The following is a 26,514-nucleotide window of genomic DNA, read 5'->3' on the forward strand; positions in this document are numbered from 1 at the left end:
AGCCAGACATTTGCATCTCAGTTGGAAGGGGCTGGGGGCAGCGGGGGAGGATTATCATCACCCCTTGGCTTCTCATTTGATCTGCTGCAAGACGCAGCTTCTTTAGAGAAAGCAATGACCTCACCCCAGATGTTAGCAAGGCCAGGGAACTTTTCCCAGGCCTCTTAGGAAATAAGTGGGAACTTCCCCCCACCTCTTCCCAGCCTGCCAAGTCAAATAACTTTGCTGCAAGAAATCATTGTCAGGGTAGTGAATCACCATGACCGGTGCTAGCAGCCCTTTCACTTCAGGTCTGTCCAGGATGGAGGGTTTTGCTTCTGTTTTCACTTCAGCCAAGTGATGCATGTCTGATTCAGTTAGCCTATAAGGTGCAAATCAACCCTGACTTCCGACTGTCATGAGCTGCCTCTGCTCAAAATGGCAATGGCTCCCAGAAGTCCAAGTCACGGATAAGGACCTTGCACCGCTAGGCGCTGTACAGACCCAGGATGCCAAAAAGCTTATTGTCCACCACAGCTAGCACTCAGCTAGAATCAGGGCCCAAAATGAATCCACACCAAGCTCAGGTGGGAAGTCAATTGCTTTATTGAATGACAAATGAGCCAGGGAATCCACTAGCAGCTCATCCTGGGCTTGCTGGCTGCTGGGCATAGATCAGAAAGCCAGGGCTGGGGGTCAGATATGAAACTATCCTATGATGCAATCAGGCTGTGTGGACAGGGATGCATCTCTTTTTGGGATACTTCTGGCCTTTTGGCTCAGATCAAGTATAGTTTGGCCTCAGATCAAGTGTAGGGAGTATCTGAAGTCTGGGACTAAAGACTCTGGGATGGAGGATGCTTGCCTGCTGTATCTGAACCCCAAGACCTCTGGGCTTGAGCCTGCACATAGGATGCCTGCCAATGGATTTGGGAACATCTGAAGTCCCAGGGGCACAGGTCTGGGAAGGAGGATGCTGGCCGGCTGTAGCGCCACACGCGGTATTTAGAACGATTGAGTTCTGTCTGCTCACTCAGTAAGGTTTTTGGAACAACTGAGTTCTGCTCAATCGATAGGATTTGGAACTGACTTGGCTAATTTAACCTGGAATATGATTATTTTTTTTAAGTCTCTTTTCGGGGTGCTCTGTGTCATCCCCATAACTCCCCTGGCACAAATGGCAGGTTGGGGAGATCTCAGGATCGGGGGAAAAATCATTCTAGTGGCTTTGCTCTCTCTTGAGCACAGCCTGCAATGTGCAGGGGGGTTTCTCCTCAGTGGCAACTGCCTCCGTGGATGTCACAAGGTGAAGAACAGGTGCTATCTCTTTGTGTGTGGTGGGAGGATGGAGACAGGCCCTAAATGGATCATTTTGAGGTGTTTCTTCCTGGACCCGTGTCCGATGAACAGGAAGGAGAGATCCTCAGCCTCCTGGCACGTCATGGGGCCCTGCTCTGTGGATGGATACAGGCACAACTGAGCGATGCCAGTTTGGGATGTGAGGCTCTCACCCCATGTCCATACAGACAGCTTGTCCCCTAGCCGCTGCATTGTACGGCCATAACCCGCCGAGGCGGCTGTCACGATGGCTGCGGGCTGGGGGATCCAGTGCTAACAGCAGGGATTAAAGAGCCCCAAAGCCACCCCGAGCTGAGCTGGCACAGAGAAGGAAGTGACAAGACTGGTCTTCCACCCCCAGCCTGGTTCCATTGACACCTGGGCCAAATAGCATGGGTCCAGATGAGGCTTGAGCTCATCTCCTGCCCCCATCGTGAGACACCTCAGCTGTTCCACCCAGGGACGGAGACAGCCTTGAAGAGGCTGGTGGAGTCCCTGCCTCCTCTTCCTCTCCTTAAGGAAGCGGGGCTTGAGGCAAGGGGCCAAGCAGAAGCCCAGAGTGGAGCTGTTCCTTATCCCACAGGGGTCAGACTCAATTATCCTGTTGCTTCTTGGGGGTCATGTCCAGTTCCTCCATCCCATGTGGCTGGAAATGCCATGCTCGGGTGCAGGAGGGGACAAGATGGGAGGAGCTAGTGGGATGAGGAAGAAATAGGACTCTTCACTGTGCTATGGTGGGGGGGGGTGTCCATCACCCCAGTCCTACCAGCCTTGTCATTAACAACCCCCCATCACACCTTTGTGGGCCCTCAAGACACAGTAGCCATCACTATTCCCCCCTTCCCAAGCCCGTGGGCGCCAGCTCAGATGCTCTAAAGACAGCAGGCACCTCCGTGAAACCCCAGCTTCGATTTCCTTTTGCACCAACAAGCCCAGAGACCGAAAACACAAAAGACGCCAGAGCAGCCACAGAGCGGGAGAAAGGAACCTTGTTCTTATTGATGCTTCCAGCGGGTAGAAATCACAGCAGAGCAAAGGGGACGACAGAGAGTGAGGCTCCATGCGTGATTTGGTGCGGGTGTGAATGAGAAAGGGGAATTGCCCTCCCATGTTTGCGTTCCTCTATGTTGCACCCCAGGCAAACAGCATCGCCCCCAACTCCGCGCCCACCGAGACACAACCGAGCCCCGAGGGCTAAGTCTATGCCACTACGTTCACGTGTGCTTCAAAAAAAAAAAAAGGAAGATAATCCAAACAAACGTGTTAAAAAACAATCAATAATAATAATAATAATAATAATAATAATAATGATAAACCCCCAATGGGCAGTGTTACGGCAGTAAATGCTCTAGGGGAGGCTGCCGATTGTCAATAGACCGGTGCCTGTTTTAAGTTGGCAAGGGGGCCAGTGGTGAGAGGGGTCGAAGCCCCCAGCCCCATAAATACATGGTTTTCACTTGTCACAGCTTGGGTGGATGCGCAGTCTGGGCTCCCTGTCCTGTTCAGTCATCTTCTGAAGACCATGATCCCTGGGCGTCTTTGGGCTGGCGCTGCAGAGGCTGCCCAGGGCTCAGGTGCAGGATTTCGTCTCCGAAGGCCGATGGGACAGAGATGGGCTGAGCCTCAAGGGTCTTCCCGCACTGCAGGATGTCAGCCAATTTGCAGCTGTCAGGATCCAGGGGCATGGGGGCTTTCTCCACGGGGGTGTCCCCATCCTGGTGTCCCTCCTCGTCGCTCCGTGGCAGGGAGCTCTGGTAGACGGGGAAGGTGTCAGGGTCCTGCCCATGGAGTGCAGGGGGGACGGCGATCTCCTCATACCCATTGTGTCCATCGGGCACCTGCAGGTCGGAGATGCCATTCAGGATCTCCTCCGTGAACTCAGCCAGCTCCGCCAGCCGGGCCTCGTGGTGCACCCCGTTCAGATCTGCGGTGGCGTGGTTCTCAGCCCAGATAAGACCTGATGTCACGAGTCCCTTGGTGCCAGGCGAGGAGTCCTCCAGGGCTTCGTGCACAGTCCTCAACTCGTCCGTGCCGGATGAGGAGTCACTGCCATCACTCCTGGCCTCTGGGGCTGGCTCTGACGCCTCGCCTGTGCCCAGAGCTGGCTGCCCGGCGTCATCGGGGAGCTCTGGGAGTCTCGTACCCAACATCAGCTCTTGGTTGAACTCCAGCGCCTGCTCCACAATCTCTAGGATGTCCGAGTCCTTCATGACACTGGCTGGGAGCATCTCTGCAGTGTCCGGGGAGACCACCAGCACCTCCTGGCTCTTCTCTGCATCTTCCTTGCGCTGCCCAGAGTTGTCCCCTTGGCTGCTGGCCTTAGGACCATCTGGAGGGGCCAGGGTGATGTCCAGTTCTTGCACATCCTTGGAGGGAAGAGACCCATCCACTGCTGTCTGGCTAGCCAGCGCTTGCCCTTCCAGCACAATCTCTCCCAGGTCAGCCACAGTGGTCAGTGGAGAGACCTTGGCAGCATCCCCAGTGCCAGGGCTGATGGCCTTGGGCGTTTGAGCCCCATCCTGCACCACGTTTTCTGGAGAAACACCACTCTCCTCTGGCTCCGGGGCCATATCAGAGGGACAGGGTTTGCTGTCTTCCTGGGGCAGCTCCCCTGCCTCACCGTCTTGCCCTGCATCGAGCTCGGCAGCCAGTCCCTCTGATCCCACCGTCGGCTCCTCAAGGGGTGCCTGGTCCTCTGGCACTGTGGCCGTGCTTAGCTCCTCATCGTGCACCCCCCAATCGCCCTCATCCTTAGAGGTTTCAGCCTGGGCTATGTCTGCTCCCAAACCCTCGGTGGGTTCATCCGTAGACTCCCCACAGTGCCCCATATTCTCCTGCATCCCGGGCTGCGCGGTGCCCAAACTCAGATCAACTCCGAGGGCGCCTGCAGCTTCTGCTTGGATTTCCTCAAAGTCCTCTGAGCCCTCGACTTCCTCCCAGCTGGGTGTCTCGTGTGGGGCAGCCGAAACCATGAAGTACCCTTCTTCCTCGGTGCTCTCCAGAGGCCCCGTCCCAGCTGTGTGCTCCTCACTGCTCCTGCTGTCTCGGGAGCCTGTTGGCTCGGCCCCGGGCTGCACCTGCCCTGCACCCTCGAGGGAAACTGAGGACGATGGGGCTGGGTCTGCCATGCCTTCAGCTGCTGGAGGCTCCTGGCTGGACACGTTCTGGGCCAGCATCTCCCCTTCATAGACATGCAGAGGCGTGCTGTCCGGCAGCGTCTCCTCCAGCCGGATCCTCGTGCTTCTGTCCAGCTCCTCATCTGCGCCTTCTGCTTTCAGGTCCAAATCCTCCTGGGATGCCAGGGAGTCCTCTGACTCTGAGAAGTCCCCTTGCCCCAGTGGGTGCATCTTGGAGGCCACGTCCAGGTTGTCTGGCTCTTCGTACTCGTTATGTTCTCCCCTGGTTGCAGCCTTCCCCTGTGTTTCAGGGGAGGGCTGCAAGCCTTCCCAAGCCTTTTCTGGCTCCTCAAGGATTTCCTGGTGGGGGGAGTCTACAGGCGGCAGGGTGGGTGGGCTCTGAATGTCCTCACTCGGTCTCTCTGGGGTATGCTGGGTTTCGCCCATCAGCTCTGTGCTGGGGCCAGCCTGCTCTGCTCTGCTGTCTTGTGTTGGGGGCTCTTGGCCAGCCCCATGACCTACGTCAGCATCTTCTTCCTCTCTCCTTTCTTGCACCTCTGAGTCCAGACTGCCCTGGGTCTGCTCCTCTCTGCTGTCGGCTGCCCCCATGCTGGTCATGGTGTGGCCTGCCTGTGCCAAGACCTCAGCTCCTTCCCCATCCTCAGAATATCCCTCTGCTACCTCCTCTCCCCGCTCCAAGGAAGGGGACCTGCGGTAATCCTCTTCCATATCCCCCTCCCTGCCCCAGGACTCCTGTCTCTGGGGCATCTCCAGAACCTCCTCCCCTGGCCCCGTGTCTTGCCCAGAGGTGCCTTCTTGCAGGTCCCCAGTCTCCTCCAAGCTGCCTTCCTCCTGCCTTAGGCCTTCGTGTCCCATACAGAGAATCTCACTACCCAATACTTCCCCTTCCAGCTTTTCCTTGTGCTCATCACCTCCCTCTCTGGCTGCATCCAGGGTCTCTGCTTCTTCAGCCCCAAATGAAACCTCATCTCCTGAGATACCAAAATCCTGGGCTTCTGTTGCCACCTCCACCTTCCCCTCATCTTCCAACACCATCTCTGTCTTCTGGAGTCGCTTTGCCTCCACCTCCGTGGTCTGGAGCTGTTCTGCGAGGTTCTCCACAGGCAAAGCTGGGCAACTCTGCATAGAGAAAGCCTGCGTTGCTTGAATCTCTGCTTGGAAAAAGTCGCTTTCCTGTGCTCCTGCCTGGAAACTGTATTCTTCAATCTCCCTGGACGGGCTCCAGTGCTCCCGTCTCTCCTCATCCTCTGACAGATGCAAGGCTTCTGTGCTCATGACCTCCAAGTCTTCCTCCCCTCGGTCAAACTCCTCTGAGCTTCCTGCCTGGGTGCTGCGGCCATGTGCTCCCACTTCCCAGCTCTCCCTCGTGGGCTCTGTTAAAACTACCACATCGTTTCCTAATGGCTCTGCACTCCTGCAAATGGCCTCTGCTTCCTCACGCTCCTCTGGGCTCTGCAATGGGGGCGTCTCTTCCTCTTTGCTCTCATCCTGCTCCCAGGAGCTGGCATCCTCCCGGGTCTCGGCAGATGGCTGTTCTTCATCCTGCCTGGGGGAAGGACCCCGCATTTCCCAGGGGACCTCTTTGTCCTGCTGAATGGGGCTCTGCACCCCCTGCTCCCAGTCCTCTTCCTCATCCCCTCTCAGAGGCGGTTCTTGGGGGGCAGCTGGAAGGCTTTGCATGGAGAAAGCCTGCGCCATGCAGATTTCCGCCTCGCTGTCCTGCACTTCTGCGTGGGAACTATAGTCCTTTGTCTCCCTGGATGGGCTCCAGAGCTGTCCACTCTCCTTTTGCATACCAGGCTGTCCTGTGCTGTCTTCAGGCTGGGGTTGCAGGTCGCTGTCGACCTCCCTTGAGGTCCCACTGACAGCCTCTAAGGACTGGCCAGGGTCCGTCAGACCTTCAAGCTCACACATTATTTCTCCATCTAGCTCTTCTGCAGCTGGAGGAACTGCTAGTCCATGTACCTCTTCCAGGGGAGCCCAATTGGTGCAGAGAGGGCTGGACCCCTCAGCGGTATTTGCATCCTGCTTGACTTCCCTCAAAGCATCTTCCAAGGCCTCAGTGACCAGCAGGTCGGGGTACAGCAGCTCTCGGGGGACCGGCTTCCCAGGAGGCTCTTCACTGGCGTCACGTCCTTCCTCCCTCATGGCGTCCTCGTCCTCCTTGCCCATCTCACCAGCTTCCTTTTGGGCACCTGGCTCCGCTTCTCTGTCTCCCTCCAGGTCCGAAGGGGGTTGTCCCAGAGGCTCCGGCATTGCAGAGCGTGGAGAGTTCAGCAGCTCCGGCGACTCTCGGGAGAAAGAACGAGCCACTGTCTTGATCTCAGTGGCTGCGAGCCCCTGAGATGCACCCACAGGACCGGAGGCTGCATTGCTGGGACCTGCGGTGTCAACGCTTTGCCGGGGTGAGAACTGGAAGCCGGTGATGGCTTTCGGGAGCTCCCTGGTGATGGGGCGCCGGCTCTGGGGCAGCGCAGCTGTCTGCAGCCTGGGGGACTCGGTCGGGGTCCTCAAGAGATGCATCTTGCTCTCTGTCTTCTGGAAGACCATGGGGCTCAGCCGGTGGTCCCAGGGCAGCAGCTTTCTGGGCTCCGGGGTCATGGCTTGGAGCTTGCTGCTACTCATTTCCAGCTTGGCCTCTGCAGAGAGAGAGGCAAATGCAGTCAGCACTGGCAGGGTAAGACAGGGGAAGACACGGGCTCAGAGCTGCTGTGAGGAGGCAGATCTGCTCCAGTTGATCCCCTGAGCCTTTACACAGAGCCTGAAGTGGACTGAAAACCACCCGGGCGCAGCCCGTTATCACCGCAAAGTCTTTGGTTGGGACAGAGCAACATGATGAGGGACATTTGATTGACCCTACATCCATTCAGGGGTCTTCCACCTCCAGAATGCAGCCACTTCTGGGGTGGAACCAGAAAGCTGGTGAGAACACAGAAGAATGGCTAGGTAGGGATGGGACAGAGTGGGAGGGCAGGAAAATCTCCCTTGCTGACTCTCTGATGTCTAATGGGGCTACAAAGCTGGCAGTTCAAGCCAGATATTGGTGCCAGGGCTAGAAAGGGGGTACACATAGGCACTTTTTGGTGCCTGCAGAAGAGAAGACTTGTCTTCTCCCCCTGCCTGCTGGGCTATTTCTGTTTTAAATTACAGCTGAGACCTTTTCAACTGAGTGCATACTTTAAACTCCAAGTGCCCAGAATTATAGCGCAGGCATCCTTGGGTCGTCTAATAGCCAGTGGTGCCCATCGCTAGACAAATGAATCAGGAACTGCCTGATTACAGGGAGAAGCCCTGTGTTTGCCCCACCACATGATCTTGTAGCCTCCCACCAGACCAAGTTAGGCTTCCTGCTGCTGAATTTGGATTGGTTTCTCTTATAGCCCTGGCTTCAGGGTCAGGGGATCAGGTGTGAATCTCAGCTGCTTTGCACCCCAAAGGGTTGCAACCTTCCTGGGAGCAGGGGGAAGCATGCACTCTAAGGATTCAGGAGCCAGAAGGGCAATGCAAAGACCCCTCCATTTGTTTGCTTTTTTATTTTTTTCGGTAAAATTTCCTGAGATTTGGAGCTCTTTGCTTTTGGGGCTTCGGCTCTTGATTTTTCCAGTTGGCAACAGGGGATGTGGTAAAATGGAGTCCCCCAGGCTCCAGCCCTTTGTCTTTTCCCTCTCTACAGGGTTACCAGACCCCCCCAGCTGTGAGCTGTCCCCTCCCAGTTGTGCCCCTGCCACATGTAGTCAGATCTGCCCTCTCCAGGCAGTGTGTTGCTCTGGGGATAGGGTACATAGCTTGTGTCCAGCACCGGCAGTGACTGGGCACATCCCTGCCATCGTGGCTGAAAGAGCGGGGTGCCCCAGGGACCCACGTACAGACCCTCAGGCTCTCCTGCTCACCTCGCAAGCTGTTGGCCAGCTTGAACTCCCCTGCTGGCAGCTGCAGCCTGGTGCTCTCTGCTTCCAGCAGTGTCCTGCAATGGAGAATCGGGTGCTGGGTTATTCCAGGACCTCTGGTGAGCCTCAGATGCTATCAGAGCCCTGTGGTGCTCGGTGCTGCACATACAGCTCAGTGCAGACCTTCCGGCCCAAAGATCCTCCAATGCCGCCAGGACTCTTTTGGAGGTATAAGGATGCTGCCCCCTCTCCTCCAGTCACAGGACCCTACCCCCTGGGCAGCCAGTGGGGAACAGACTGGTTCTTTAACATACAATAAAAGAATGGCTAACTCAGCACTTGGTGCATTTTAATAAGGAGATGTTCCTGCTAACAGACAGCCCAGGATGCTCCAAGGGGTCTGAGTGGGCAGCTCCAGTGTCCATCTATCTTAGCAGATCTTTGCAGTGGGGGAAAACTGAGGAATAGAGAGGGGGATTGATGGGTACAAAGGCACCAACCAGTGAGCACTGGAGATGGGAGCAGGTTGGCGGCTCGGCCCCCTGCACTGACCTTGCCTTGCCATGACTGAGCCAGGACAGTGATAGGGGACTTGACCAAGGTGTCACAGGGACATGTGGTTGCAGGGGAGGCAGGTAACCCCCTGGCAGTGCCAGGAGCAGCTCTGCTGAGCACTGTGCCTGCAATGGGACTGCCAGTCACCCCCCATATCCCTTCTATGCCACCTCCTGCACCACCCTCCCTGGCCCTGCTCCATCCTGCCCCCCTCCCCGTATCCCCATGACATCAAGGCTAGCTCAGAGGCCCCATTCTCATGCTAATCAATCCTCCCCACGCTCCCTCCGGCTGCCCCTTGTCTGCGAGCTGTCTGGATGGGAAGCAGGGGCCAGGGCAGGGCTGGGGGGGCAGGTTCCCAGGGAACGGCTTTGAGGGGAGAAGGAAGTGCAGACAATGGACACGATCTGGCCCATCCCTTTGGCAAAGGGGCTTTCTCAGAGCAGGAGCTGCCTGTGAGGCTGGAGAAGCCCCTCTCACTGGCCCCTTTGCACATCCCAAGTGCCCAAACCCCTTTGCTGCAGGGATGTCGGGTCATTCAGTGCCCCCGAGGCCGTGTGCTCCGGTGCTTCATGGCATGGCATGGCGTGGCGTGGCGTGGCGTGGCGTGGCATGTCTGTGGTGGGCAGGGGTAAGACCCACCTGTACGTGGCCACCTCCAGGCTGAGGGACATCTTGAGGTGCATGAGCTGCTGCCTGTCCTCCAGGACCTGGGCGATCTGGACCCGCAGCGCCTGCTTCTCCTGCTCCAGGGCCTCGATGGCCAACTAGGATGGGAAAGGCCAGGTCAGTGGGCCAGGACATGCATCTGGGGTGCACCCAAAGCCTCCCAGCCTGGCAGGCAGCACCCAAGCACCCTGGCGAGGAAGGGCCATGCTGGGACCACCCTTCCCCCTAAGGGGCTAAGGGATGTGCCCAAGGTGATAAGGGCAAACAGTGGTGAGTCCACAAGCCACCCCCCCCGGCTTATCCCTTCCCCACCCACTCCTGGCAGACAGACCCATCTGAGCCCTTCCCTGTACCCCAGTTTGCCCAGGAGGGAATAGTGCACTCTTACTTCTGGCCATGCTGGGAGAACAGAGCCTGGGTGCTCAGGCAGGCGTAGTAATAGGGCTGTGACACCCTGCCCTGAAGGAGGTGGCAGGGGATGTGGAGAGACAACGGGGGGAAGTCTGCTTCTCTGTTTCCCCCCCGTCACGCACAACTCCGCCGGCACTCCTTGGTGCAGCCCCCAGCCAGGCTTTCCTCTCGCTCCCCTCCTATTGCTCCTGCTTTCCTTCCCACAGGAAGCAATTACTCTGCTTTCCTTCCTCATCTGAGTTCAGATGGACTGGCCAGGCCTGGCCTCTGTCCATCTCCTCCTGGGATGGGGGGAAGGAAGAGCAGCACAGCCTGGTCTATTCAGGGAGCTTCCGCCTGGGGTGCGAATGGGAAGAGGCAGCCAAGCCCCCGATCCCGTTACACCCCAGAGCCCAACAGCTGCCTCAGTGGGTTTTCTGCCCTGGCAGAGAGCAAGGGGGCCCTGTCATCTCGGAAGCACCTGAAATGCAGCTGGGGAAGGAGCTCTTTGAGGCTGATCACTGATGGGGAGGAAGGTCTGGGGGGGAGGGGGGCAGGGAAAGGGAAGCTGCAAAGTAAAGCAGGCAGGACGAAGGGAGACGCCATGTGCTCTGCTCCTGACACCGATCCCGGAGGCTGGAGATTTCCTCCCTGTTAGCTCCTCATATTCCCCTCTCCCTGCACCTGGTCCGGGAAGAGGAGGGATGAATTCCAGGCTGCCATATGAGACCCATGTCATAGTTATCTGCCTTGCCTTGACCTGGTGCCCTGGGCCCCCTGCCTCTACTCTACCACCACCAGCCCTGCCCAGAGGAGCCACTTTGCAGCTGTCCAGCTACAGCTGTGGTCAGGCTCTTCCCCCCCCCCGTTTGCTTGGTTCATGATGATACCGAGGGGAGCAGCTGCTGGACAGCTGGGAAGAGGAGATGGGGAAACTGGATCTCTGCTGCAGCGGGTGAGCAATGCCCTGCGGGGAAAGCAGGAGAGCTCTGAGAGGAGATGAACTGGGTGGAGACAGGGCAGGTTCGGATGCAAGGATCCAGACCAGCACTATTAATGGGTGGAGGGTTTGACTCTGGATTTGCAGTATCCAAATGGGCATTCAAACTGGGCCTGAAGCAAAATTCTCCTTCTTCAAGAGCTCTGAACTGGAGCCCTGGGTGCAACTCACCCATGGGTCCAACCCCCTTCCAGGGCCAAATCCCTCCCTGATTTACACTCCAGATTGACACAGAGTCTAAGAAACTTCTAAAGCCTTCACCCGCTCCGAACACGGCCAAGGCCAGAATGGGTCAGGGCAGCTGTGGAGCTGTCTTCACCCCACTAGCAGGTCATGGAGGGAGGATTTTTATGTTCCAGACTGGACAACCCTCCCATTTCCAGAAGCCTGGAAAGGTTTTTGTCTCTTCTAAAGGAGACAGAAAGACAGTGCATGGGACAGAGACAGATCCAGCACATGCTGTGAATCCAAGGTCATCAGCTCACCCAGGCTAGTCAGAGACTCAGGGGATGTCCCCACTCCACGTCAAGATGCCTGATCTAAGATTTTAAATCACTGAGCGCCTGAAGCAGGGGGTGGGGAGTCTCTATGATGATCCTGCTTCTGCAGATGGAGAAACTGAGGCACAGAAAGGGGAAGGGACCCAGAAGCAGGCATAGGACCTGGCAGCCCTGGCTGTCATGCCCTCATGTAGGCACAGAAATGCCTTGCAAGCTCCAACCTGCTGGGGCTGGCGGGTTTACAAAGCGAGGGAAGGGCATGCCTGATGGAGGTAGAAGCCAGGCATCCTGGCTCCCATTCTCCCCAGCCCTAAGCACCACAGCATGTCAGAAGAGGAGGATGAGGACATGTCCCTCACCCTTTCCTCAGGGCTTGGGATAGACGCCCTCCCTGCTCTAATGCCAGGGATAAGCCCAGCCCTCTCCGCCAGACCAGCCCAGCTCCTGGCATCCCCCCTCTGAGACCTCATGCCACCGTCTCACACAACCCTTCTCTGCACCTGCCCGGGCTGGAAATCCTCTTCTTTTTTTTAAAGAAATGTTTCATGCGCCAAGCCAAATCAAGTCCAAATCCATGAGTCAGTCCAGACCAAAAGTGGCCCTGCCACTGGCAAACTTCCTCAACCCCCACCAAAAATCCTGTTTCCTGCATGCAGGTGCGCCTGGCCCAGCTGCAGAGAGAACCCAGGAGCCCAGTCGGCCTCCCCCTGCATTTAACCACAAGAACCAGGCAGAAAACCCAGGAGTCCCGCTTCCCCTCCCACCCTCTGCATCTGTCCCTCGGAGTACAGTCTTGAAACCTGGAGTCCCGGGCCCCGGTCTCCCAGGCTCTAACCACTAGGCATGCTCCTTCCCAGGGACAGGACAAGGATGCTAGTCTGGATCCCAGTCCTGTGTGCCCATCTGCATGCCCTCCCCTCCGTGGCCTTTGGACCCACCTGAAACTTCTCCGCCTCCCCCCTCTGCTCCTGCCACTGCTGGGAGAGGTTCTCCTCCAGCATCTCCTTCCTCGCCTTGAGCCCGGCCAGGTCCTTCTCCAGCTGCTGCAGCTGCAGCTGGTTCTGCCGGTTGCCCTCCACTGCCTGCCACAGGTTCTCCTTGGCTTGGCCCAGGGTGCTCTCCAGCTGGGCCACTTCACTCTTGTAGGTCTCCACGGCTCCTTTCCAGATCTCGGCCAGCCTCTTGGAGTAGTCTTCGACCTCCAGGGGCTGGAAGGCAGCCGATGGAGCCCGGAAGCTCTCCAGGCTGCAGGAGAAGCGGGCGACCTCCTGGTCCAGCTGGGCTCTGTCTTCCTCGTGTATCTCCATCAGTGCCTCCACTTCCTTCTCCAGTTGGGCAGCCCTCTCCTTCAGCCAGATCTGGGCTCTCCTCTCCTCTTCCAGCTCCTTCTTGCTCAGCCCCAGTTGCCTCTTGGCTTCATCCCGGGCGGCCCGTTCCCTCTCGCACCTGCTCCTCACCTGCTCCACCTCCTCGTACAGGCTGTCCCGGGCCAGCTCCGCTCGGCACTTCTCCTTGAAGGCATCATCCAAGGTAGCCCTCAGGGCTCTCAGCTCTTCCTCGTACCTGCTCCTCCAGGACCTCTCGGCCGGGCTGCTCTTAGCTCTCTGGATCTCCGCTCTCAGCACCTCGTTTTCCTCTTCCAGGAACTTCACCCGGGCTAGGTAGGCTTCCAGGCGCTTGTTGAGGTCCCACATCTGGAGGGACTCTTTCTCCAGGGCACGTGCCCCCAGCAAGCCCTCCATGCTCAACATCACTGGACAACCGTGGTCCGTGGATGGGCAGAGAGCGGGGAAGTGTGGTCCAGAGGGGGAGAGGGAGCAAGTGGCCGGGAAACAGCCGAGCGCAGCTATTCATACTCCAGTGGGCGGAGTAGGAGGCCCCAGACAGTGAGTGAGGGCTTTAACTCTTCCATGCCTCAGGGCGGTGGCAGCCTGGACGTGCTCCAGGCCAGGTCCTCACCCGTGCTCGAGAAAACTGCCCGGTGCCAGACCCGGCTATTTTTGGCTGGACTTGGGCCAAATATAGAAGAGCTTCATCTGTGCGTCAAGCAGGGCTTGCCCAGCTGCAAGAGCTTTGCAAGGATGCTCTCATAGTCACATCATGAGGGGTGGGGAGGGAGGGAGGGGGCTGCAGACTGGAAATCAGGACACCTGAGCTCTCTTCCAACCTCCAGCAGTGGGACGTGAGGAAAGTCCCCCTCTGAGCTTCTCTTGTCAATCGGGGGGTGGGGGGATGTCGACTGCAAGGTTTCTGGGTAGGATACACGGCCTCCAGGTGATGGAGCCTGGGCCCGCTGTGGGACTCAGAGGCATGCAGGCAATGCAAATATATCTGATTAATAACGGGATTAATAAGGAATGCCCTTCCCCCCACCCCCAGGGCAGCAGCCTGACCACTTGGTGCCCTCCAGCAGCCCCCAATGGAGAGAGTCAGCTGTGTTAAGGCAGGTGCAAGTGTTACGTTGTGTTAAGAAGGATCTTGTCCCTGGGGCTGGGCTGAGAATGTGCTCAACTTGTTGCACAGAAGACAGCAAGAAGCATGCAACTGGCAGGAAACAGCAGGAGGTATGTGGGGGAGGAGGGGGGTTACACATGCACATGCAGACACGCACGTGCGCACATGCACACACACACACATACATACACACACAGCTGTTTCTCACTTCCATGCCGAGAAAGATCCAGGAACCCTGCTACCCTGGGAGCTGCACCTCTTGCGAGCTGCTTGCGCTAGGATGCTGCTCTTTTGGTGCTGGCTTCTCCCTGGTCCAGTCAAGGAAGCAAAGCAGGCAGGGCCCTACACTCCCAGCCAGCCCCTGCCATGCCTCTTGGTTGTGAAGCACGGCCAGCCCTGCAGTAAAGAAAGACAGACAAACAGACGTCCCGTCACTCGTGTGAGCTCATCCCATCCTAGCAGTCCCCCAGATGCAAACCCCTCTCCTTCCTCTGCTGGTGGCAGCCTCATTTAAGCGGTGGATGAATGGGAAGTGACATTAGTCTCGAACCCTTTTTTTTGGGGGGGGGAAGGGGTGTCGTTTAAACAAAATGGATTTGGGGCAACTGACAAGCAAGAACTGTCAGGGATTAGCCTGGGCTTTCACCCCAGAAGGGCACGCAGCTGGCCAGAATAGTCCAGGCTTTGTTTAATCTTCTGTCTGTCTGTCTGTAAGTCTGTCCATCAATCTATCTGTCTGTCAGTCAGTTGATCTCTGTCTATCTATCTATCTATCTCCATACATCCATATACTCATCTGTACTGTAATTCACCCATCCATCCAGCTAGATAGCTATTTACCCCCATCATCTGTTTTGTGGACACACTCATCTATATCCATGACTCATCTATCTATCTATCTATCTATCTATCTATCTATCTATCTGCGCCTGTCTGTCGGTCAGTTGGTCATTTGATCTTGATCGATTGATCGATCTATCTGTCTGTCATTCTACCTAGCACTCAGTGGGTTGGTCATTTGATCTCTGTCTGTCTATCTATCTATCTCTATGAAATCTTTTGATTTTCACTCCCTGAAGAAAGAAAACCACAGAACTGTGGCACTCATCATCCTCATACGATGCGGTGGAAGCTGACAGCTTAACCCAGGGGTGGGCCATTATTTTGGGTGGAAGGCAGCTTACTGAGTTTTGGCAAGCCATCGAGGGCTGCGTCACAGACAGCCCAGGGTAGATTAATATTACTTTTCTAAATTTTTTAGGGGCCTCGCGCGTCGGATAGAATGGCTTGGCGGGCTGCATCTGGCCCACGGGCTGCATTTTACCCACCCCTGGCTTAACCAGATTCAAACAGAGATCAGACCCATTGTTGAAGGAAAGGGGAATCAGTCGCTATGGAGCGGGGAGTGAGGGGCATGGCCTCTGCATCAGGACTGCCTGGACCTTCAATGCAACCTCTGCATTTGGACCTTCAATGCTGGAGTCTGCCAGGGAGCAAGGAGCAGGGAAAAAATCTGGTCAGGCCCAGGCCACTCTGCAGTCCAGCCTCCATAGGTGACCTACTGTCCATCTGACCCAAGGAATGGCACTTCTTTTGAGCTTTTGGGGGGGTTCGATAGAGCCCTGCCGCTTTGGCTGCCAGGGGGTGTTTCCCAGGGAAGTTTTTGCGTTGATGAAACCGCCTGGATCCATGCAGAAAACTTTCTGATGTGATTTTTCCTCCCTGCCCCTCCCAAGCCACAGGTTTCAAAGCAGCATGATAGAGTCATGTGAGCACAGCCCTCTTTGCTCCCACCCGCGTGTCCTGGGCCTTCAAGTGTACAGTGAGGGTGACTCTCCTGGAGCAAGGAGGGGGATTTCTGCACCTGCTACACCTGGCAATGAAAGCTGGCCTGTCCCGGCTTTGCACCACGGCTTGTCAAGAGCAAGGCGGCAGCACCCTCTGCTGGGATGCTCACGGCAGCACTGGACAGTCACCAACTCTTTGCAGCCAGTATTTAACACCAGAAAGGAAGGGGCCTCCAGGTCTAGCAGGCCCAGAGCCCTGACCCCCCACGGTGCACCCTTTCTGCCTTTGCAGGCAGTCTGGGGCTGGACTGAATTGCCTGGCTGCCTTTGCAGCTGTCCTGGAAATGCAAAAAGAAAGTTGATAACCGGGCCATAGAGACACTGGTTCCACCCTTCTTTACAACCTCGCGTCTCTGCTGCTTCAGCGTCCCACTGAAAATGATTCACGATGCTGAATATCCCCCTGCCAGTATCATCCATCCGCTCCCATTGCCCTGCTCCCTCCCTGCAGGCATTCAAGACATCTGGCCTGTTGGACCGCTTCCCAGAATGCTTTGGGAGGAAGGGCCATATCTCCCAGCAAAATTTGGGGCAGTGGGGGAATTCAAGTCTTCTTAGGACAAAAGCACATTGGCTTGATTCCCTCCTTCCTCGCACCCTCGGTCCTGATCCTGATGCATCCTCTGGACTCTTGACAGCTGTGGATTGCACAGACTTGACCCCCTAAGAGCTGCAGCAGGCTGGCAGTAGCAGGAGAGCTCCATATGTGCCCAGTCCCTAGGGCTGGGCACATATGGAGGGTTATACCTGGCCTCTCTGCAGGGTCCGAAGCCAGTACTTGTGTGATGGGCTCCTGCCTCCTTGTTTCTGAGGCTGTTGGGATAAAGGCAATTTTTTGTGGGGGGGAAGCTTCTTACTCTTAAATAAACCAAGTGCTTCTCCATTTTGCTGTCTTGCCTGGAGAGGTGGTTCCCAGGGCGCCCCTGCTCTGTCAGCAAGCTCCTCCGGTTTCCAAGAAGCCAGCTCCCCAGCAGATTGGATTTCCACCTAATCTCCATCCAGACATCCTGTCTGGCTGCCTGGCTCCCCCCTTCCCGTCCCTGCACCCCGGTCTCTGGTTTATTTCATGGACGCTGCATTGAAATATCATTAAGTGAGGTCAACAGCTCAGGGGGCAGGTGAGGCTGGTAATTCATCTCTGTGTCTCCGGTGGCCGCGGCGCTGAGAGATGGATCCACGCTGGACTCAGAGGAGGATGCAGCTGGAAGGACCACAGCAGAGGAGATTTGGGGGCAGAGAGCAAAGAGACTGGTTGGCTAAGGTCAGCTATGGGGGGAGCTGGGGCTGGGTGTTGTGAGCTGCTGCAGGGCAATATAGTACCAAACTGTCACATGGACAAGCACCCGTAGTGACTAGGAGCCTGTGCTGTGAGCCCTGGGGACCTCAATGGGCCAGGCACAGAAGAGTAACACCCAGTGATGCTCTAGGGCTACGTCAGCAGATCTCAGACACTTTCAGCGACGAGGGCAGGGTGTTGTACCCCACTGATATGAGCATAATCTGCTCAGGTGCACCCCAAGACACTAGTCCTGATGCCTGTCCGAACACTGGTCTTCATCTAAATGGAGCATCCTGGAGCATCCTCTCCATGATGGCGCTGGCAAGGAAAAGGTTAACCAGCCCACCCAATCAGGGTGCCTGCCCCATTTGGGCTGGGGATAAAAGCAGGCCCAGGAGTAGCTGCAGTCTGCCAGGGTGGAGGTTTCTTTGTAGGGCTGAGGGCCCTGCTGATGCTATAGGAGCTGGAAAAGGTGACCTGGGGCTTGAAGGGCTGTGAAAGGACCATGCTTTGGGTGGAGACTCACCCAAACTGAGCCTAGACTGGGGTGGAGGTGGGTTGGGAGGGTGCAATGATACCATCTCCCTTCCACCTGACCTAAACTCTGTTCTACAGATGGGGAAACTGAGGCACGGAACTGGCTCAAGGTGGCTCTGCAAGCCAGAGCTGTGGGTAGCTCCCTGCTTCCTTCCCAGACCTAGTTCAGTGCTCTTGCCCCTTACCCAGAGTTCCTGACTGCAGTATGAAGCTAGAGGCAGCCTGCTGCTAGATCATGGCTTCAGGTGAGTCTCTGCTGCCTGTGCTGTTGGGTGGGTGAGATGACTTGCCTCAGGACACCCGGGGCAGAGCTGAACTGGTGCCTGGGGTCCCATCTTGCTCCAGAGCAGGGAGGACAATTCACACCCCCTACCCCCACCACCTTTGTTTCTCCCACTCATCTGTGTGCAGGTCCCAGCAGGATGGAGATCCCTGAGTCCCTTGCTGTGCTAATGTGATGCAAATGAATGGGCCAGTCCTGGCTTGGGGCTGACTGTGGCTGCTCAACTGACCTCAGTGGTGGTCTGCTAGTGGAGGAAGGGCCTGGTCTGCTGTGTCTGAGTAGGGCACCATCCAGACCAGTGCTGGTGAGAGGGGCCGGTCCTATTTGCCCTATGAAGCGTTCAGCAAAGAACGTAACCCTGAGTCCAGTCACCTCCTCCCTGCCAGGGCCAGGTATCGCATGCAGTGCTCAGGCTGGCCTGCCTTGCTCTGGATGCTGATCTATTGATTACAGCTCAGCTGGGCTGTATTTTTCCAAGACTACCAAAACAAAAAAATCCCCTCTCTGTGCAAACCACTCAGCAGGGGCCTTGTACTGTGCTGTAGCCATCCCCAGACTTTGGTGTTATCTGTGGTGCCCAGGGGACCCACCATCTCCCACCCCTGCAGTGGGGAGCCTGGGGGATGAAGGGCAGCTATTTGAAATGGAGACAGGGGAGTGGGTGGAGAGTGGCACAGAGTGGGGAGATATGCCCTAAGCCAGGGGGGTTGGTCTAGACAGCAGGTCTCGGACACAGCAGTTGTCTTGGCCTCTGGGCAGACTTGACTCTTAACCCCTTTAAATGGGGATGAGCGATGTCCCTGACACCTGCATTCGTGAGAGATTGCCTTTGAGTCAGGACCTGGCAGTGCACAGCCCTCTATACACTGAGCTTGCCCCACAGATAAAAGGCATTGCCCTAGAGTTATGGGAGGTCCTCCATAAGCACTCGAAATGGAGGATCCCACATTAAAAGACTTTGTCCCAGCAGAAAGCAGGCACTTTTTGAGCCAAAGACAATCAAACCAGCTTAAAGCAGCAATGTGCTGGGTAAACTCATCTAGGAGCTGATATCTTAATAGTCCTGTCTGCATAATTACAGGACATGTTTTTACATGGCTCACATAGGAGCACAACCAAACAGCTTGAGGACACCCATGCTGGTTCTGAGGCTAGCGGCAGAGCCCCGATAGATGGACAAGTGGATGGTCTCCTTTGCTCAGGCATCTCCTGCAGCCAAGCTGGCTCCTGCCCTTCCTCTGGATTAAACCAGCAGGGTTAAGAGGGACAGTGACAGTGGGCAGCTCCATGTCTCCATGCACACTGCCCAGGCTGTTGTGCCCTGGAGGGGTCACTCCAGCTTCACTAATCTCAAGCAAGGATGAAGTTCAACAAGGCTCAGTATAAAGCTATGGTCTCGCAAGACAGACAGGTGCCTGTTACTACCAGGAGTGGGATGAGATTTTTAGGAAAACCAGTGGAGGAGCTGGCAGGGTGCACCAGGAAAGCAGCCGTCCTGCCAGCCAGGGGCATGGGGGTCTCTTAACAGGCAGATGGTGGTTGCTTGGGTCCCAGCTGGCTTGGAGTTGGGCAGCTGAGAACTGCTTGAGGGCACCGTGCTGGCATTGTCAGTGTTTGGCGTGCACGTGCCTCCAGAGTCATCTTGGCTGCTTGTTTCTCGCTCGCTGGTGGGTGTAAGCTGCTCTTTAGTCTTACTTGCTGGTGCTTTGCACTGGTGCGTAGGGAAGGGAGTCTGGTCTGTATCTCCCTTGCCAAGAGGATGCAGACTTCAGCCCTGGTGACATCTGTAGCTGTACAAGACCTATCGAGGGCACTACTGGGACCAAGGCAACTGTGCTGCTTCCTTGGCACTGGGTCTGGGTTGGGTTGCCTGCAGCTGGTCCTGGTGTAGGTGCTGAGCTCTGAGTATGTGGCAGTGAATAGGGGTGGCCATGGTTTACAGCAGGGCAGGGGCCTTGCAGTTTTGGTTCCAGGACAGGAAAGGGCACAAGAAGGCAGGAGAGCTGATCCATAGGGCTTGTGCCTCAGTTTCTCCCTTCTGGTGCACAGAGCGGTGAGCCTGAAAGCAATCCATCAACCTGCCAGGATGGCACCAGGTTGCGTAGTGGGCACAGCATGACCCCAGGTACAATGTGAACCTAGCTATCCCACCTCTAGCTCTTGCCCAGAAGCAGAGGGACTGCATTGATGGTGCTGTACCTGGTTCTTAGCCAAATTAGTCAGTTAGCAGACCTAACCAGAGCTGGACAGAGTGCATCTCCTTGTTTCGGAGGTCTGGAATAGCTGGGCCTGTGTCCTAGGTTCTGTTCCTGATATCCTGGCTTCTTTTAAGAAGCCCTCTCTTTTTTCCTGCAGAGTCCTAGGGGCTGTGTAGGCTCCTGGCCTGCCTCTAGTGACAGCGAGAGCAACCTCCAGGCTGCTCTAACTGAAGCCGGTCCCTATGGATACAAGCAAAACCATGCAAATACCCCCTGCCCCAGGGGTGGGATCAATACAGGTACAGAACTGCTTGCTGAGAGAGCCCTGGATGGGGCAGGGTGCAGAGGGGAGAGGTGTTACCCCTTTCCATTGCCTTTGCAGAGGCCAAGAAGCCAAAATCATGGAGTCCTGGAATGATGCACTGGCCAAGCAGGGAACATTTGTTTCTAATTAGGGTGCAGCATCCCTTGCTGAGCACGCAGCTTGCAAGCCCTCGGCCACAAATGTACCAGCTCAGGATGTGATCTCATGAGCCAGTTGAGGCTGGGAGGAGAGACCTCCAGGTTGTTGCTGATTCAGGCAGTGGCAGAGGATCAGGGAGGAATGAATGGGCCATTGTGACATGTGGGGTGAAATCTTCAGGGAAAGGAGATATTTCCTTCTGGTCTGGCAGCCAGTGCAGCCCCAAGCCACTGCCTAGTTGCATGGCTGGGTTTGGAGCAGGGTAGAAGGATCCTTTGGCTGATTCCCCTGCCAGCAATATCAACTGAATATGCTCATCTCCTGTAGGGCAGCTGCTACACCCCAGAGCTGGCTGCATTTCGGAGCCAGGAGGGCCACCTCTCAGCACTGTTGCTTTGGGCTGTTAAAAGCTGCAGTGTTCCTCCACAGAAGTAGCTGCATCTTGGTGCTGGCTGAAACAACTCTGTGCATCTATCCCTTTGGAGTACTTGATGCTGTGGAAACCCTTGAAGTCCTGCATGCTGCAGCTGCTTGATGACCACACAGCCCAGTGCTTCGGTTCTAGGGAAGAAAAACCTTTCTAAGTCCGTTAGGAGGTTTGGGCTGGGAAAAGCTGCCAGTGGAGGCTTTGCTGCTAGCCTGGGAAGTCCTCCAGGCTCGACTAGACACCTATCTATTTCAGCAGCTGTAGGAAAAAATTGAGTCACTACTACCTCGAGGCTGAGCAGTAGCAGAATTAGACAAGGCTAAAAGTGGCCTGGATCAGCTGGGATCTTGCACCTGGTACCCCTGAACCCTGAATGAGCATTTGGGGGGGCTGTCTGAGGAGCAGAAGGAGGTGGCTTGCTCTGAAGGAAAGGAGCTGGCAGTTTCCCATTGGCAAAGAGCAGCACATGGCACATTGGCCTACCAGAAAGTGCATGGTTGCTATGATGCATGGGGCATGATAGATATAACACCCCCCCACCCCCCGGTCCTTTTCAGAGCCTGAGCTGAGCACTTGCTGGCAGGGGTCAGGATGGCTGGTATCATCGGGACCGGTTGCCAGGATGCTGGCTGAATCCCTGCATGGAGGATCAAGCCCCCAGCACATGAGGGTCTTGGGCCTGGGTGGGTCTTTTCAGTGCTACCCTCACTGAAGACTGGAATATCCAACAGAGCACTGGAAAGTGGGGCTTTGGGGGCCAAAAAGTCCAAATCTTGGATGCTTCCACAGAGGGAAATTGCCCTGAGCTATCCGACCTTTGCCACCCAGTGTTTCCAGAGAACAAATAAAAGGCAAAGGATTGCAGTCTGAGAGCCACCGTGATCTCATTGCTTCGAAATGGGGCCTCTTCCACAAAAATCGCATGCTCCTAGGAAACATCCAGGTTTTGCCAAATGGGCATTTTTTTGACTGTAAGCAATTCTCCTGTGTCTTCATCCTGCTCTGTTTCTGGACCTTTTTAAAACCCCTGGGTTTTGCATCTCGGGAGCCTCTGCCAAAGTGACAGAGGCTGCTGCTAGCAATGCTCTCTCCTGTATAGTGGGGCATCCTGCAAGCTTTTGCAGGCAGGTGTTGTCCTGCAAAATGCCTGGCAGGCTGTAGACATGGCATCAAAATGGGAAGAGAGGAAACCCTCCTCCCTACAGCCCTGTGGCTTTAACAGGAAGCTGCAGGGTGGCACTGTGCAACCACCTCTGGGGTGGAACATAATGACTTTGAACAGGCATTCGAGACCCCTTGCTTGGAGAAGGGGGTCACACCCATGGCTCTACAGTGTAGGTGGAGTAGGGCCTGAGAGTTGCTTGACAGCACTGCAGTGTGGTACAGTGGTTAGAGCACAAATTCCTAGCTCTTGTACTAGTTTTGGGCAAGTCCTTTCTTTTTCTCTTCTGGCTATAAGCCCTATGAGAGCAGGGTTGGTTTGCTGTTGGGTGTCTCTAAAGCCTCTGGCACATGGACGTTGTGAGCCTTCTCAGTGCTACCCTCATTATAGCAGGAGATGCCTTGGCCTTTTCCATCATAGGATTGGGCTTTACCGCGGCTGAAACGCAGCCAGCTCTGGGGTGGAAGGCTGCAGCCAGTTGGCGTGCAGCAGAACATTGTGGGCAGGAGAGGCTCAGTCTAAGAGCAGCAAAAGCAAAACTCCCCTCTTGCGTTTTAATGTCCAAGTAGCACAGGGAGGATCTGAGCCTTGAAAGGGTTTGGCGCAGCAAGCCCCAAAGCTGGATCTATTGCCCCCGGAGCACTGAGCTGGGGTTGCTGGGAGCCGATTAACTCTGGAGAACGTGTCTATTGCAGGGGACCAACTCTTGATTTCTGTTTTTCTGCCCCCCTCCCCTCCACTCGTTGCCAAATGAGGTCCCATCAGCCTGCTGACAGGGACAGCCTTGCGGACCCCAATGTAGCTAAAAACAGCCCTAACAAACCCTGTGCCTTTATGAAGCCATCGCCATCATTGTCATGGGCTTTCCCCAGCCCCATTTCTCAGCTGAGTACACTGAGGCTGGAAGGTTTCCAAGCAGGATGGGCCGGGGGGGAAGGGACTTCCATGGGTTGAGGGGAGAGGGGAAGGCACCTGCCAGTACTAAGGTGATGTGGACTGGATGCTGCCTGCTGTCACATTTGAGCCACACCTCGTGGTTTTAATAAGCAGGAAATAAAGCTCCAAAGTTGCAGATTCTGAAATAAAATCAGGGATATTTCCTCCACCTTCCAGCATTGCTTTATTTTTTAACTCTGTCGTAAAGGACTGCAGAACCATTGATCCATGCCCACCCCAGCCCCCCATGCACACAAAGAGCTGGGGGGGATTTGCATGACAAAGCCACCCTGGCTACCCCCAGCCTCCTGCCAACAGCCCCCCCACACCGTTCCTTCAAGGCTGCCAAGTGCTGCATATAACTCAATCCAGGGGCCAACTGGCCACCCTGAAAGAAGACCGGGGAGGGGACGGGGGGAATCACTTGTGCTCTGTATTGATCCATGACAGGTATTGATTCACTTCTGCACCCAGAGCTAGGGCAGGTACCTGGGTGTGTGTGTGTGTGCATCTGAAACTGTGCAAGAGAGTGGCCAGGACCTCAGAAAAGCCGCATTTCTCCCAAGCCAGGGCACCGCACTTTGGATTTGCAACTCGGAGGCATCAGCAAGTTTTGCTGCATTGGATTGAAAATCTGCCCTGCTTCGGTTTTCTCCTCCCGCATCTCTTCTCGGGATGGTTCTGCCAGTGGCAGGGAAGGAGGAGGGAGGAGGGAACGCAGCCAGTGCAGCACTGAATTAGAAATACAGTGCATTTCCTTGGCACTATAGATTTTTTGCAGAAGGGTGGGGGGAGTGGGAGGGAAAATATAAAAGGCTGGAGCGGGGGAGGATATGTGTGTGTGCATCCAGTAGCTCTGTCCTGCCCGGCAGCTCCTGACTGTATATTTTATCTGTGCTCCCTTCTGAAATAACTGCAGTTCATCTCTGCATTGCCCCCCCTGCAAGCACCAGCTCAGCTCCAGAGGAAAAGTTCTTTCTCTCTCTGCCTTTCTCAGCTCAGCACACACACGCCTGGTCCTCCACTGCTCTGCAAGTCTGCTCCCAGCATCCTGAAGAGGTTGGTGAATGACTTTGGGCTATTTTTTTTCTTCCATCTAAGGGAGACTTTGGAAACCAGTGACACTTTAGAGCCAGGTTGGGATGGGTGATGCCTCCTGGTTGCTTGTGAGCTCAGTGGCAGGTCCTATCCAGCCCTTGAGGACCAGCACTCACTCCAGTAAGACTCACTGGGGCTACTGATGGGAGTGGGTGCTAGCCAGGGTCTGTGCGGCTGGCTCTGGGGGGCTCTTTTTTTTAAGTACAAAGAGATTTTTTGTTTGACCTCCCTTGCTCTTGATCTTGAATGCCAGAAGGTAAGCGAAGAGACGCAGCAGGGAGTCTGAAAGGGTCTGGATGGTAGATTTATCTTTTGTGTGAGTGAGATGAAGCTGATACACCACAGAGGAGATATTTGACCTGCAATATTCGGCTCTGGGCTTGTCACTCTGGTTGGGTCACTTGCTGGAGAGGTTTGTCCTTGGCTTGGGGTTTTAAGGGTTTTTTTCTCTCTCTCTCTGCATCAGATGATTTTTTCGGTGTGTGCAAGTTTTGTTATTCTTATTTTTAATAGATAAGCTTTGTGCTACAAATCCAACCTTCCCCCTACATCTACTTCAAATCTGCAGCTCTAGCGATGAGGGAAACATGGTTAAAGTTGCGCGTGTGGGAGAATTGCGCACCGGGCAGCAGTTCTGGCTGAGCAGGGCTGGGGATGATGCTTGCTGTGTGTGCCTATCCGAGCAGGGACAGGCTGGGAGCGGCACTGGGAGATGGATCCTAGCAGCACTGGGAGCTGGATCTAGCAGCCTGCTGCTGCTCTGGGCATGCTGGATCCAATCTCCTTGGCTTCTTCATCCAGAGGTCTTCCTGCTCAGCTCCCCAGGACATAGAGGAACACTGAATACTAGAGGCGATGGCTGCTTTTGTGCAGGGAGGACAGGGGCATTGGGTTGGGAACTGGGGGACCTGGGTTCAGGTCCTGGTTGAGCTCTGGACTTGTTGCATCTGATGGGGCAGGGGTGTGGATCTGGTTCCATGTCCTCTGTGCTGTGTGACAAGGGATAGTGCTCCCGGAGGAGGGATGGGGTGCAGCTAGACCCCCATTTGTGAAAGGTGATTGCATGTCCTGATGCACTGCGGGGAACAATCCAGGCCTGGCCGGCTTAGCCCTTCCCTGCTGGGCTCCACGCAGCCTTTGCTGCACCTGGTTCTCAGGCCTGGGTGACATGGGAGGGTCAGAGGGGGCAATTGCAAAGATCCCTCCCAGCCTGAGGATCAACCCTGCTGCCTTTTGTGTCTTAGGAGCTCCATACATCAAGGGCTCACTCCAAGCCACAGGTTTGCAAAACGCTGTCTGTCTTCCATTGGAGCAGAAGGGTGACTGCATCTGGCTTGGGATTTCCCAGGCCTTTGTCATCATCCCCAGCAAAGACCCCCAGTTGCCATCCCATACCCCACTGACCCCAGGACAGTATTGCCCCTGTGGCCTCTGCAGGCAGAACTGTCATCCTGCTGGAATGGATGAGAGCATGTCTGAACTGGGCCCTGCCCTGTCAGGCTGCCTCCGAGCTGCAGGAGAGCACAAAGTTCCTTAACAAGGCATTTATTTTGCATATTTAGCGAATTGAGGGCGGCGCTTCAGAGACTCCTATCTCTGACCAGCTGTAGCCAGTGGCTTTCTGCTAATGCAGCCAACTTAGAGCCATCCCAGCCAGGCTCAGAGCCCCAGGTCTGGCATGCCAAGATCAGGCCTGTGGAGCTTGCAGTCCATGTCAATAGGCAGGAGGGGAAACTGAGGCACTGGCAGGGGGAGGTGGCAGTGAACTGCTAGATCACACAGCCCGAGAGCTCCTATGTGCAGGCCAAGAACATGGTTGAGGGATGTATGAGCTGCTGGGTTTGGATCAAACCTTCGCTCACTGCCCGGTGGTGCTGGCCTTTGGGGCTCAGGTCCCGTTTTGTTCTCCCTGTGCCCATCCTCGTGGCCTCTGGGCTGCTCCTGGTCATGTATGAAGCCTAATGCCTGCCTTGGGGGATGCATTTTCTCTCCCTGCTTTGGTGCAACCCATGCCTCCTCCAGTATTGCTCATCCCCTTTCATCCCAGACAGCATGGTAGAAAGAAATCCCCCCCATGCTCCCTTCCCAGGTTTATGGCTGCCAGCCCCCAAGCTGAGCACCTCTGTCTCCTGGAGGGCAAGGGTTCCTGTCTGCAAGGCAGGATCGGGCCCTGGCTTTTTGCTCTGGGGCTTAGTAGACAACCCTAGGGGCCTCGCAGGGAGGAACGGGGGGTGCGAGACCCCTGGGGTCTTTGCCAGCCTGCCCAGTCCTGTTCTGAGGGCTGGTCCCTCCTTCTCCAGCACGATGCCTGGATTTGTCATGACTAGGAGGTATTGCTGCCCAGACCTCGGGACTCCTGGGTTCATTGCTGGGGA

The 26,514-nt window shown here is 55.8% G+C and overlaps 2 protein-coding genes across 4 annotated transcripts in view; one reads left to right on the top strand and one right to left on the bottom strand.

Moving 5' to 3' along the window:
* Nucleotides 1-567: 567 nt before the first annotated feature.
* On the bottom strand, nt 568-13,432 carry NES (nestin). The gene is made up of 4 exons (XM_090053174.1): nt 12,394-13,432; nt 9,539-9,663; nt 8,345-8,418; nt 568-7,093 (listed from the first exon to the last, which is right to left on the bottom strand). Exons 1-4 carry the CDS (start codon nt 13,204-13,206, stop codon nt 2,820-2,822), a joined length of 5,286 nt encoding a protein of 1,761 aa, XP_089909300.1. The 5' UTR covers nt 13,207-13,432; the 3' UTR covers nt 568-2,819.
* A 10,455-nt stretch (nt 13,433-23,887) lies between these two features.
* BCAN (brevican) overlaps nt 23,888-26,514 on the top strand; it is a 34,605-nt gene continuing 31,978 nt past the window's right edge. For all 3 annotated transcript variants that reach the window (XM_090054200.1, XM_090054202.1, XM_090054201.1), the window contains exon 1: nt 23,888-24,100. The gene's annotated coding sequence lies outside the window, so the exon portion shown is untranslated. The remainder of the gene's footprint in view (nt 24,101-26,514) is intronic.

The sequence above is a fragment of the Crocodylus siamensis genome, chromosome 6 (genome assembly GCF_052110815.1).
Source record: "Crocodylus siamensis isolate JL-2025a chromosome 6, ASM5211081v1, whole genome shotgun sequence".
NCBI classification, from domain to species: Eukaryota; Metazoa; Chordata; order Crocodylia; family Crocodylidae; genus Crocodylus; species Crocodylus siamensis.